Here is a 14,519-nt window from a genome sequence, read left to right on the forward strand (position 1 = left end):
AGGCGCATTTGATTTGATTGTGCTGCACTTGTAAATCCTGATAGATTCCAAATCTGCTCACACAGCCCTGTACATACCCCCCCTCCTCCATTTCGTGTGGGCCACTTCTCTGGGACATTCCCCTTGCCTGGAATGTGACCCCGGCGACCCTCTGTCCCGCCCCCCCACCCGGCGTTCCGCAGGGGTGTCGTAGGGCATTTAACCGCCACTGGAGGAACATTCTGGAAGGGAGAAATCCACACTCCTGAGATCACCACAGAGGAGGAGTCCTCAACCTCTTAAACTCCCAAAATTAAGAACCGGCTCCTTTGATTGGCCACCTTTTCCCTCCTTCTTAAACCCCACCCCTTTAGAACACTCCCCAGCAGTAACTTCAAACCAGCAGCTCTAAACAGGAGACTGGGCCTGGTGGCTGAAATGTGTCACTGCAGCTGTGGGAGGGCACAGTCTTTGTTCTACGGGACCGTGTCCTTGTGCGTTTGGTGGTTTTTTTCCCACTGTAACTGTTGAGTGTGGAGGAGGCAAGGAAAAAGCGTGACTCGCTAATTTGACACACTTGATGGTGAAGGAAAGAAAGCCTGAGGAAGCTGGTTGGTGCTCTGATGCGTGTGACTTTGCTTCCCCCTGCTGGTCAGTCCTGGTAGCACAGACTGCCATAGTGCAGTGACGGTAGAGGGAACTATATGTGCAGCTGTGTGGTGTTTATGGCTGTGTGGCATCTGAAACACTGTACAGTGCAGCTGTGTGGTCTCTCTGTAGTGCAACTGTGTGGTCTCTCTGTAGTGGAGCTGTGTGGTCTCTGTAGTGCAGCTGTGCGGTCTCTGTAGTGCAGCTGTGCGGTCTCTGTAGTGCAGCTGTGTGGTCTCTGTAGTGCAGCTGTGTAGTTTCTCTGTAGTGCAGCTGTGTGGTCTCTCTGTAGTGCAGCTATGTGGTCTCTCTGTAGTTCAGCTGTGTGGTCTCCACTGTGCAGCTGTGTGGTCTCTCTGTAGTGTAGCTGTGTGGTCTCTGTAGTGCAGCTGTGTAGTTTCTCTGTAGTGCAGCTGTGTGGTCACTCTGTTGTTCAGCTGTGTGGTCTCTCTGCAGTGCAGGTGTGTAGTCTCTGTGGTGCGGGCTGCGTGGTTTCTCTGTAGTGTAGCCGTGTGGTCTCTCTGTAGTGCAGCTGTGTAGTTACTCTGTAGTGCAGCTGTGTGGTCTCTGTGGTGCAGCTGTGTGGTTTCTCTGTAATGCAGCTGTGTGGTTTCTCTGTGGTGCAGCTGTGTGGTCACTCATGTTGTTCAGTTGTGTGGTCTCTCTGCAGTGCAGCTGTGTAGTCTCTGTGGTGCGGGCTGTGTGGTTTCTCTGTAGTGCGGCTGTGTAGTTTTTCTGTAGTGCAGCTGTGTGGCCTTTCTGTAGTGCAGATATGTGGTCTCTAGTGCAGCTGTGTGGTCTCTCTGTAGTGCAACTGTGTGGTCTCTCTGTAGTGCAGCTGTGTAGTTTCTGTGTGGTGCAGCTGTGTAGTTGTAGTGCAGCTGTGTGGTCTCTAGTGTAGCTGTGTAGTTTCTCTGTAGTGCAGCTGTGTGGTCACTGTTGTTCAGTTGTGTGGTCTCTCTGCAGGGCAGCTGTGTAGTCTCTGTGGTGCGGGCTGTGTGGTTTCTCTGTAGTGCAACTGTGTGGTCTCTCTGTAGTGCAGTTGGGTGGTCTCTCTGTAATGCAGCTGTGTGGTTTCTCTGTAGTGCAGCTGTGTGGTCTCTGCAGTGCAACTGTGTGGTTTCTCTGTAGTGCAGCTGTGTGGTCTCTCTGTAGTGCAGCTGTGTGGTCTCTGTAGTGCAGCTATGTGTGTTCTCTCTGCAGTGCAGCTGTGTAGTCTCTGTGGTGCGGGCTGTGTGGTTTCTCTGTAGTGCGGCTGTGTAGTTTTTCTGTAGTGCAGCTGTGTGGCCTTTCTGTAGTGCAGATATGTGGTCTCTAGTGCAGCTGTGTGGTCTCTCTGTAGTGCAACTGTGTGGTCTCTCTGTAGTGCAGCTGTGTAGTTTCTGTGTGGTGCAGCTGTGTAGTTGTAGTGCAGCTGTGTGGTCTCTAGTGTAGCTGTGTAGTTTCTCTGTAGTGCAGCTGTGTGGTCACTGTTGTTCAGTTGTGTGGTCTCTCTGCAGGGCAGCTGTGTAGTCTCTGTGGTGCGGGCTGTGTGGTTTCTCTGTAGTGCAACTGTGTGGTCTCTCTGTAGTGCAGTTGGGTGGTCTCTCTGTAATGCAGCTGTGTGGTTTCTCTGTAGTGCAGCTGTGTGGTCTCTGCAGTGCAACTGTGTGGTTTCTCTGTAGTGCAGCTGTGTGGTCTCTCTGTAGTGCAGCTGTGTGGTCTCTGTAGTGCAGCTATGTGTGTTCTCTCTGTGGTGTAGCTGTGTGGTTTCCCTCTAGTGCAACTGTGTGGTTTCTCTGTAGTGCAGCTGTGTGTTCTCTCTGTGGTGTAGCTGTGTGGTTTCCCTCTAGTGCAGCTGTGTGGTTTCTCTGTGGTGCAACTGTGTGGTTTCTCTGTGGTGTGTGATGTCTCCCTGTGCCTGTCTAACCCCCCCCGTCTGTTCGCAGTGGAGAACCCTGAACACTGTGACTTCACCATCCTGCGGGACATGCTCATCAGGTACGCTCAGCCGTGTTCAGCACCCTGAACATACAGTCCCCTTCAGCACCCTGAACACACACACATGGAAAGGGGTCATTATCTCACTGTCCCAGTAAATAGCCCAAATAATGATGAACACATTTACACCAAGCGAGAGGCATCAGTCTTTCTCGCTGACTCACAGCCTGACGTCACATCCAAGTCCTGCAGTGTTAGAGGGCCGTTGGTACAAACGACTCCCTGGTTTGTACATTAATTTCACTTGTACCTAAAGCCACCAATCACCCAACAGAGAAATGTGTTCTTTCTGAAAGTGGCGTACCTCAAATTTTATTTCTGTTTTCCAAAAGAATCCCTAAAATATGATTGAAGTGGAAAGTCTGGTTTGTGTGGAAAGTCTGTGTGGTGGCTGGATGTGGCAGCGTGCTGTAACTGTTCTCTGCCACTGGGTGGCACTGTTTTGCATGTTTCTCTCTCTGTCTCTAGGACCCACATGCAGGATCTGAAGGACGTGACCAACAACTTTCACTATGAGAACTACCGCAGCAGGAAGCTGGCTGCCGTCACCTGCAACGGCATGGACAACCACAAGAGCAAGGGTCAGCTGACCAAGTGAGTCCTGCCCCCATCGCGCCCCCACAGTCAGCGAGCCGGGGTCTGGACTCCAGCACTCAGAAGTGCCCTGAACCACAACCTGAATCAGGACCAGAATCAGAACCAGAACCACATTTTAACCAGATCTGAACCTGAATCAGAACCTGAAACTGAAACCGAATGAGACCCTAAACCAGAATCAGAACCTGAACCTGAAACACAGTGAGACCCCCAAACCAGAATCAGAACCTGTACCTGAAACACAGTGAGACCCCAAACCAGAATCAGAAGCTGAAACACATTGAGACCTCCAAACCAGAATCAGAGCCTGAACCTGAAACACAGTGAGATCCCCAAACCAGGATCAGAACCTGAACCTGAAACACAGTGAGACCCCAAACCAGAATCAGAACCCGAACCTGAAACGGAAATGATAATCGGAACCAGAACTCCAGTAGTTCTCACTGATTCTGCCCTAGCAGTGAAGACCAGCTCATAGAGTTTCTGTCCTCCTGAGGTCTTTACATCTCAACCTCTTTATGCAGGTCAGGAATCTGCTATTAAAATAAGACTTGGTGATTAATACTGCATTCTGCATGAGGGTCCTGGCAGAGTTTTATCGTGCATGGGAATCGAACTAGTCGCCATCTGTCTGCCTGATCCATTAACGTACTCCTAAACACAGATAGTGTGTAGGTGCTGTCACTGTTACCTGAACTCGTCAGAACTCCATAGTGCTTTGGTTCCAGCTGGGTACCCCTTTATCCAGGCTAATGGCTAATGGCTGACTCCACCCTATATACTAACCCCTTTACTCAGGCTAACGTCTATCTCCTCCACATATACTAACCAGTGACAACAGACACCCACTAACTTCATTCTGTCTTTCTGTCTCCTGTTTATTTATTTATTTATTTATTTATTTTTCAGTTAATAACCTCTTGTCTTTTTTTAAATGCATGGTTTTTTGTCTTTTTTGGTTGCTGCATGCTAAGTGTGTGTTTCTATTTTTTTAGATTTGACACAGGTGAAGGCATGTAAGTGTCAATTTCAGTTCTTTCAAAAAACTTACAAAAATTAGAACTTACCTAACTTACCTTTGTGTCCACCTGCCCTCCCTGCTTGTGTGAACTGAGCTCTCCCAGGACCAGCATGTGTGTGTCATGAATGTGCCGTGACGTGTACTGTATGTGACCTGTTGCTTCCTTAGCTTTATGAAGCTGTGGCCATGATGTCATTCACTATGAACTCTGACCTGTGTGTGTGTGTGTGTGTGCGTTTGTGCGTGCATGCGTGCGTGTGCATAGGAGCCCCCTGGCGCAGATGGAGGAGGAAAGGAGGGAACATGTGGCGAAGATGAAGAAGATGGAGATGGAGATGGAGCAGGTGTTTGAGATGAAGGTCAAAGAGAAAATCCAGAAGCTGAAAGACTCAGAGGCTGAGGTATGGAACACTGCCTCTAGACACATCACTACTGCCTCTCAACCCATCTCTACTGCCTCTAGACCTCTAGACACATCACTACTGCCTCTCAACCCATCTCTACTGCCTCTAGACCTCTAGACACATCACTACTGCCTCTCAACCCATCTCTACTGCCTCTAGACCTCTAGACACATCTCCACTGCATCTAAACACATCTCTACTGCCTCTAGACCTCTAAACCCATCTCTACTGCATCTAAACACATCTCTACTGCCTCTAGACCTCTAAACCCATCTCTACTGCATCTAAACACATCTCTACTGCCTCTAGACCTCTAAACCCATTTCTACTGCATCTAAACACATCTCTACTGCCTCTAGACCTCTAAACCCATCTCTACTGCATCTAAACCCATCTCTACTGCCTCTAGACCTCTAAACACATCTCTACTGCCTCTAAACATGTGATCATATCTGTACTGCCTCTAAGCATGTCTCTACTGCCTCTAAACCTGTGAACCCATCTTTACTGCCTATAGACCTCTAAAACCATCTCTACTGCCTCTAGACATCTAAACCCATCTCTACTGCCTCTAGACCTCTAAACTCATCTTTACTGCCTCTAAACACATCTCTACTGCCTCTAAACACATCACTACTGCCTCTAAACACATCTCTACTGCCTCTAGACCTCTAAACCCATCTCTGCTGCCTCTAAACACATCACTACTGCCTCTAAACACATCTCTACTGCCTCTAGACCTCTAAACACATCTTTACTGCCTCTAAACACATCTCTACTGCCTCTAAACACATCACTACTGCCTCTAAACCCATCTCTGTTGCCTCTAGACCTCTAAACCCATCTCTACTACCTCTAAACACATCACTACTGCCTCTAAACACATCTCTACTGCCTCTAAACACATCTCTACTACCTCTAAACACATCACTACTGCCTCTAAACACATCACTACTGCCTCTAAACACATCTCTACTGCCTCTAGACCTCTAAACACATCTCTACTGCCTCTAAACACATCTCTACTGCCTCTAAACCTCTAAACACATCTCTACTGCATCTAAACATGTCTGTACTGCCTCTAAACATGTGAACACATCTCTATTGCCTCTAGACCTCTAAACCCATCTCTACTGCCTCTAAATACATCACTACTGCCTCTAACCCTGTGAACACATTTCTACTACCTCTAAACACATCACTACTGCCTCTAAACACATCTCTACTGCCTCTAGACCTCTAAACACATCTCTCCTGTCTCTAAACCTCTGAGCACATCTCTACTGCCTCTAACCCTCTAAACACATCTATACTGCCTCTGAACCTCTGAGCACATCTCTACTTCCTCCAAACCTCTAAACACATCTCTACTGCCTCTAAACTTCTGAGCAGATCTATACTTTCTCCAAACACATCTCTACTTCTTCCAAACCTCTAAACCCATCTCTACTGCCTCTAAACCTCTAATCACATCTCTACTGCCTCTAAACCTCTAATCACATCTCTACTGCCTCTAAGCCTCTTTAAAAATGTGCATGTGTTTGTGTGCATGCGTGCTGCAGCACTAGTGAAGTATTATTACCGCTCTTATTACCTTACTGCAGCGTGTTGTGCTGACCCCTGTCTGTGGCGTGCGGTACTGCAGTTGTTCTGCAGCAGTGTTATTCTGACCCCTGTCTGTGGCGTATGGTACTACAGCAGTATTATACTGGCCCCTGTCTGTGCCGTGCAGTACTGCAGCAGTGTTATACTGGCCCCTGTTTGTGGCATGTGGTACTGCAGCAGTGTTATACTGGCCCCTGTCTGTGGCGTGTGGTACTGCAGCAGTGTTATACTGGCCCCTATCTGTAGTGTGCGGTACTGCAGCAGTGTTATACTGGCCCCTGTTTGTGGCCTGCGGTACTGCAGCAGTGTTATACTGGCCCCTGTCTGTGGCGTGTGGTACTGCAGCAGTGTTATACTGGCCCCTGTCTGTGGTGTGCGGTACTGCAGCAGCATTGTGCTGACCCATGTCCATGGCCTGTGGTACTGCAGTGGTACTGCAGCAGTGTTATACTGACCCCTGTCTGTGGCGTGCGGTACTGCAGTGGTACTGCAGCAGTGTTGTGCTGACCCCTGTCTGTGGCATGCGGTGCTGCAGTTGCAGAGGCGTCATGAGCAGATGAAGAAGGGTCTGGAGGCGCAGCATAAGGAGCTGGAGGAGAAGCGGCGGCAGTTTGAGGAGGAGAAGAGCAGCTGGGAGGCGCAGCAGCGGCTGCTGGAGCAGCAGAAACTTGACGCCTCCAGGTACAGCACACCTGAACACCACACATGAGCCCCCCACCTGAACACTTTTACCTGAACACCACACATGAGCCCCCCCACCTGAACACTTTTACCTGAACAGCTAACCTGAACACCACACATGAGCCCCACACCTGAACACTTTTACCTGGGCACCGTGTTCTGAGACCCACACCTGAACAGCATGACTGAGCAACATTCCTGAACATACACTTAAACAGTACTGGTCATAAGTGCACACACATCACCCCAGAGACACACACTCATATATTACTGCTGAAAAACTCTCACCCGGGGTCGCGGTCAGTCGAATTTAAATTCTGCCCAACTGCCACTCTGAGGAGGAAGGGGTTCTCCAATCAGCAGCCAGCTCTCTGCGGAATGTGTTACTAACTGGTGAGGTCAGGTTCCTGAGCGATGAGTCTTCTGCCCTCCTCCTCCCTCCTTCGTTTCTTTCTTTTTTCCTTAAGCGTGTGTAAAGGTGTCTGAGCTGAGAGCCAAACACAGAGTCCATATTGCGTTGGGCATTCCTTAAATATGATCGTCACTGCCCTGAACGAGGTCACATGACATCACTCGTGCGATGGGAAATTTTACCCTGTACCTTTCTGGAGCCTTGTTTTTCATGGCTACTCCATAGTACTGTTTTTGGTTGAAAATGTATGAAAACATATTTTATTTTCTTTCTGACTATTTTCTGCTATCACCCTCTCTCCTTCTCTCCATTCCTCTCTCTCTCTCTCTCTCTGTTGCAGGACTTTGGAAAAGAATAAGAAAAAGAAGATCTTTTCATAAAGCTGGAGAGGGACCACCATGCTGTCATGTACAATTTGCCATCCTGAATTTTCGTTGTTCTGTTTGGACCAATAGAATACATCCTGCTTTGCATGTGGGAGGGGCCAGAGCGGGGCATTGTGAGGACCAAGGTTGTGATTGGTCGGGGGGGTGGCTGGCCGTGGTTTATCTTCCAACAGGAGGCTGTGGCCATCGGCGCTCCACCCCGTCTTCCTGTTTCTAAGCGTCAGCCTCTCTCATGACTCTACAGTCCGATTCATTCTGAGAAAACCCTTCTCCATGTTGAACAATCACTTTCTATTCACGTTTACTTTCTGTCTCAGACACACGAACGCACACATTCTCTCACATACTCGGCAGGTGTATCAAAGCTTGCAGGCTCAAACGCTCCTTTCTTTTTATGAATAACAGTTGTTTTGCTCTTACCCTCACCCTTAAAAAAAACATAATAAAATAAAAATGCTCACTTTCTCCATTTCTTGTAATTTAAATTATCTAGCCATGGACTGACATGTATAACTCCTACTCATGTAATGTTTCGATTAGGTTATTATAATTATTCTTAATTGTATTTTTTTTTGTTTGTTTATTTTGTTGTTATTTTTTCCATATATTGGCCTGCTAATCCTTGTTTTTGTTTGTTTGGATTTTGTACGCTAGAGAACTCTGTTTGGGGGGGGGTTGTCTGTGAGTGTTGAGCCACGGCATTGGGCAGTGTAGAGGGAGTGGGCGGGCGTGTGGCAGAGAGGCCCCTCCCCCTTGTGGCTTCGCTGAGTAGTGACTCTGGCCACGACATTTAGCTTCATTTATATACCGCAAATCTTTTTTTTCTTCTTTTTTTGTTTGTTGTTTTTTATTTGTTTGTTTGTATTGTACAAAGTCACATAATAAACTTGTGATGAAACGTTAAATGGGAGGAGTTATTTTGTTTTAAAAAAGGAGGTGGGGCTTCCAGAAGGGGGCGGAGACGCGGATGAAGCGCCCAACGTTCTTCAGCAGCTTCCTCCTGAGAGAAAATGGCGCAATCAATCAGTCAATCAACCAAACGCCATGTTCTGCTAAGAAAACAGTCTGTGAATAACAGGTTTTGTGTCTTGTGAGTGAGCAGCACAGAAGTCTGGGTAATATATGCACAGGTTCTTGCTGTTATTCTGCAGTAACAGCCGCTATGCAGACTCTGTTCAGACGCAGACTAGTCTGGTTTTTGTGCATCTGAGTGATGCTTTATTTCCTTTATCTCGATCCTCAAAGGGCCGAATATGTGTCTGTGCAGCGTAACCTGTCGACTGGACTGGCTGGGCTTCAGCAGAGCCAATCAGAATTCAGGAAACCGAACTCGCAAACTGGAATGTGCACTGCGAGATGCTGTAGAGCACAGGTGTGGACACAAACATACACACAAACACACTCACACACAAACATACACACAAACACACTCGCACACACACACACTAACACACACTCACACACTCACAAACATACACTCATGCACACACACACCCACATACACTCACACACACACACAGAAACTCACACACACACACACACTCACAAATTAGGGTTGAAATGAAAACCTACAGGACGGTACATCTCCTGGAACAGGGTTGGGCAGCCCTGCTCTAGCTGTTGAATGAGCTGTGCTTTGTTAGGGTTGGAGTGTAAACCTACAGGATGGTACATCTCCTGGACCAGGGTTGGGCAGCCCTGCTCTAGCTGTTGAATGAGCTGTGCTTTGTTAGGGTTGGAGTGTAAACCTACAGGACGGTACATCTCCTGGACCAGGGTTGGGCTGTGGTTGTGGGTTTTTGTTTCAGCCCGGACCTGGACACCTGATTAATTAATCATGGTCCTCAGTCAAGATCTTTGTTAGTAGAATCATGTCTTACTGCTGGGCTAAAACAAAAACCTGCATCCACTGCCCAACCCTGTTCCAGGAGAGGTACCGTCCTGTAGGTTTTCCTTTCAACCCTAATTTGGCACACCTGACTGTAGTAATTAGCAGCTCAACATCTCTAGCTGTTGAACGAGGTGTGCTTTGTTAGGGTTGGAGTGTAAACCTACAGGATGGTAGATCTCCAGGAGCAGGGTTGGACAGCCCTACTCTAGCTGTTGAATGAGGTATGCTTTGTTAGGGCAGGAGTGAAAACCTACAGGATGGTAGATCTCCAGGAGCAGGGTTGGGCAGCCCTGCTCCAGCTGTTGAATGAGCTGTGCTTTGTTAGGGTTGGAGCGTAAATGTACATGACGGTAGATCTACAGGAACAGGGTTGGTTACCAGTGTTTTAGAGAGTGTATCTGGTGTTGAGAATAGAATTGATTAAAACATATATATGTGTAGTGATGTTTATGACCAGTAGGGGGCTGTAGAGGACCAGCGAGTGAAACTTGACAGTGAGTGAAAGGTGAAAACTGAAATCAGGCCACTACACAGTGTCAGGGGTAGAGTGGACTGCTGTGGAGTGGTGTGTGTGGTGTGTGTGTGTCACGCTCTCTCTCTCTCTCTCTCTCTCTCACACACACACACGCACACACACACACAGACTGGTTGACCCCTGCTTGGCACCACTATCACCCTGCCTCTTCGGGGGGGGGGGGGTGATTTGGGCACAGAAGGCAGAAGGGAGGAGTTGGCGCTGAAGTGTCTCACACTGGCTTGAGTAAGAGTGCAGACTGAAATGCAGTCGTGGCTGAGCGCCATGCAGTAGATTAAATCACCCTGACCAGCAGATTCCAGCGCAACCGAACATTAAATCAAGGACTCCGGCTGATTGAAGCTATTTGGTTCTCTTTATAAAGATGCTGCATTTAAAACAACCTGTAACAATACACTTGTGTTTTACACCTTACGTATATGGACTGTGGCTACAGATTCAACATAACCTACTGAAGATAGGAGTCTTTCTCCTTCTCTCACTCCATCTCTTGCTTCTTCGGTCTGTCCCGCTCTCTCCCTTGTTCTCTCTCTGTGCTGTAATGGTATACTCTCCCTCTCTGTGCTGTAATGGTGTACTCTCTCTCTCTGTGCTGTAATGGTGTACTCTCTCTCTCTGTGCTGTAATGGTGTACTCTCTCTCTCTGTGCTGCAGTGGTATACTCTCTCTCTCTCTCTGTGCTGTAGTGGTATACTCTCCCTCTCTGTGCTGTAATGGTGTACTCTCTCTCTCTGTGCTGTAGTGGTATACTCTCCCTCTCTGTGCTGTAATGGTATACTCTCTCTCCGTGCTGTAATGGTATACACTCTCTACTTTCTCCCTCTGGGTTTGGTTGCCCTACTGCACAGAAATGGGACCTGAAGCTTCCTGTCTCATTGTATTGAAAGTTATCAGGGTTTTTTTTTTTTACGGGGGTGGAGCAGAGACAGCCCATGTTTAGGGAACATGACAGCTATTTTGAGAACAAGGCTGATATTTCTGGAACATGACCATTGTTTAGCTAACATGACCAATATTTAGCGAACAGGACCTATATTTATCAAACGGACAAATATTTAGTGAACAGGACCAATATTTTGTGAACACGACCAATGTTTAGTGACCAGAACAAATGCTTAGCAAACAGGACTGATACTTACCAAACATGACCATTGTACAGGGAACAGCGTCAGTGTTTAGGAAACAGGATCAGTGTTTAGGAACAGGACGGGTGATTAGGGGAACAGGCTTAGTGCTTAGAAAACAGGATCAGTGTTTAGGAAACAGGATCAGTGTTTTAGGAACAGGACAGGTGATTAGAGAACAGGCTTAGTGTTTAGGGAACATGATCAGTGCTTAGGAAACAGGATCAGTGTTTAGGGAACAGGATCAATGTTTAGGGAACAGGATCAATGTTTAGGGAACAGGATCAGTGTTTAGGAAACAGGATCAATGTTTAGGGAACAGGATCAGTGTTTAGGAAACAGGATCAATGTTTAGGGAACATGATCAGTGTTTAGGGAACAGGATCAATGTTTAGGGAACAGGATCAGTGTTTCGGAAACAGGATCAATGTTTAGGGAACAGAATCAGTGTTTAGGGAACAAGACCAGTAAGGGCACTGACCTGGGGGGTAAAGACTCTGCTGTTACTGTAAAGACATGCCCCCCTTCCAGTCCTCCTGTGCTGACTGTGGGGGGAGTCACGTGTCTGTATTGCCTAATAATTATGATTACTTTCATAGCTGGCATGGTGCAGTGCCTTTTGGCCTCCCAGCGACTTTGGGCCCCATTACCCCAGCCCCTCCCCCCCAGTGCCACTGCTAACAGGTCCATGGCTAAAACTCAACTGTAAAAAAAATATTTAAAAATGTAAAACTCAAAATGACAATGAGTTTACTTGACAAGTGTATGACAAAACTGCCTTTAAAATTTGAAAGTGGTTTAAAAGGTCATTTAAAGGTGTAACATGGTGGTTTTCACACTTTCTCGGTTTTATGTGCTATTTGCACAAGGGGCATTGAAGAAACACGATGAGTAAAGTATTACATATGTCCGTTCTTTATTTTTGGAGAAATATGCGTTTTAAATGTATCGTCCTATTTTCAGCCGGTTTAGAACGTTATCAACGCAGTGCGTCCCAAGTACAGTAACCACTCCCCTTTCCACGACACGTAAAGAAATCTGACTGGACACACCGTCCTGCTACATGTGTGCTGTGAAGTTTAGGTAGCAAACAAGAAGGCTGAATCCTTCTAACGTAATTTACATAGAAACTATACGCTCAGATCGCCTAGTTTCACTCACTGTGGCCAAGCGGAATCGATAACGTTTCAGAAAATATATAACTTTAAAAGGTTTAATTCAATCCTCTACTGGGACTTGTGCCGTTTATTGAGGGTGTGAAAGAAAATTTCGGTGCCGCTGACTATAATCGAATGTTTTTCAGATTTACCGTTCGATTGAGCAAGTATCATTCAAAGTATATTTTTATGGGTTAGTGCTGTCCGATTGTGCTAGCTACTTCACATTAACCTTGTACGGCAATCAGTAAAGGTTAAAGCACAGCACCACTTAATTATTGTCACTTCTATCACCACTCCGATGAACTAAAAGAAAAAAGGCGACAAACTACCTTTTCTGTGAGAAATGTATTGTCGAGCTCACGCGCATACACTGCTGGCGACATTCTAAAACTACGTTTTGCCATCCCTACAGTCAGTCAGATTGCTGTGATACCTCATTCTAAATGGATAACTCGTGACCCATAGTTTTGTGCCGCTGGCTTACAGGCAAGACAATGCAAATATTTGACTAACGTTAGGATCACTTATTAGAGTGCCTTTTAAGGACTATTGGACTATCTCTGGTTGGTTATATTCGTTTATAGCTAGCTAGCTAACGTTAGCTAGCTATGTAGTTTGCTTTCATAATGTAATGTTATCGATAACGGTAGCTAGCTAGTTTGCTTTCATAAGGACGTTACAGTTGTGGTTTTATCTTAACTTGGCTGGCTAGCTAGCAAAAATTATTATTGGATATAAGTCAACGTCCTTAGCTGTCGATACTTGATATACTAAGTTAGATAGCTTGTGAAAATTCAGTCTCCCAAGATGAGCGCGTATCATGGAGGTAGCTATGGTAACGGGGCTCGGTCTGTCAATTATAGCTAACTGACAGTTCTCATTACCACGCCCAGACAGTTCGGGTGAACCTTTATAGTGAGAAATTTAGGCTTAGAAAAATACGTTTTAAAATACATTTAAATGACTGAATAATAAAAAAAAATTATGCACATTTGTTGTTGCCTAAAGACAACTGACAAGTGTCACATTCAACCACCATGTTACTCCTTTAAGAAATATGGGCCTAAAGTCTTGTGAATTCTCATATCAGAGATATTTGGCTATATTGCTATGACTGGGTAAGCCCCAAATTTAAAGGCGTATTTGTTTGTTTGTTTGTGTGTGTGTGTGTTGGCCTAGAACCCCCCCACCCCCCCATATGAAATGTTGCGATCTTACTCTAATAACGTATAATAATGAAACAATACAAATTGTATTACACACACACTGTGTACACACACAGACACACACACGCGCAGATACACACTGTGTACACACACGCGCACACACACACTGTGTATACACACACGCAGACGTACACAGTGTGTACACACGTGCACGGCTACAGTCACTTACTCGTGATATTTAAGCTCTCCGTATAGAAGCCAGGGACACCGGACTATTAAAGCCAGAGAAAAACATTGTTTGGGCCAAATGCGCATGGAATACATTACATTACAGGCATTTAGCAGACGCTCTTATACATTGCCAAAGGATAAAAATCACCATACACATGGAATACATTACATTACAGGCATTTAGCAGACGCTCTTATACATGGCAAAGGGATAAAAATAACCATGCACATGGAATACATGGCCAATTAAGGGATAAAAATCCCATTAATCTTTCCCTGGCGCGGGGGCTTGATGTATGCTGGACGCGTAAAAACACTTACCCAGGGTTTACGAACGCTTTTCAGAGAGAATCCCCGAAGAACCCCGCGCCAGTGGGGACGCAGCGAACGGTTTTCGGTCTCGTGGTTACGCAAAGGGACCCAACTAATTGCGTGGTAGGTAGCCTCGGAGATTAAATGGCTTCGCAAAATCTAGGCTTCCTGAGTTATATGTTAGTTTACGAAGTCTAATCCCTGCGTGAAGCAATATTATTGAAAGCTTATAATAAGCCTCCCCTTTGCCCTCGCTTTACAGAACACACGCAGTTAAAATAATTAATATCACATAGCGTGGATATTGAAGCTCTCCGGGTTGGCCTATGATGTTAAAAAGTAAATGAGAAAAAAGCATCTTGCTGATTCATCCTACTCTGGCAGGTCC

At 46.4% G+C, this 14,519-nt stretch overlaps 1 protein-coding gene across 2 annotated transcripts in view; it reads left to right on the forward strand.

The window, feature by feature from the left end:
• The window catches only part of LOC118234277 (septin-7-like), a 38,156-nt gene extending 29,538 nt beyond the window's left edge, over positions 1-8,618 (forward strand). Inside the window, exons 10-15 of one of the 2 annotated variants that reach the window (XM_035430704.1) lie at positions 2,556-2,607; positions 3,076-3,201; positions 4,200-4,220; positions 4,491-4,626; positions 6,770-6,915; positions 7,668-8,618. In XM_035430704.1, the coding sequence (XP_035286595.1) occupies positions 2,556-2,607; positions 3,076-3,201; positions 4,200-4,220; positions 4,491-4,626; positions 6,770-6,915; positions 7,668-7,707 (521 nt within the window). In that variant the 3' untranslated portion in view covers positions 7,708-8,618. The remainder of the gene's footprint in view (positions 1-2,555; positions 2,608-3,075; positions 3,202-4,199; positions 4,221-4,490; positions 4,627-6,769; positions 6,916-7,667) is intronic. The other variant, XM_035430705.1, reaches the window with a different exon arrangement.
• The last annotated feature ends 5,901 nt before the right edge of the window (positions 8,619-14,519 follow it).

Source organism: Anguilla anguilla, chromosome 8 (assembly GCF_013347855.1).
Source record: "Anguilla anguilla isolate fAngAng1 chromosome 8, fAngAng1.pri, whole genome shotgun sequence".
In the NCBI taxonomy this organism is placed as follows: Eukaryota; Metazoa; Chordata; class Actinopteri; order Anguilliformes; family Anguillidae; genus Anguilla; species Anguilla anguilla.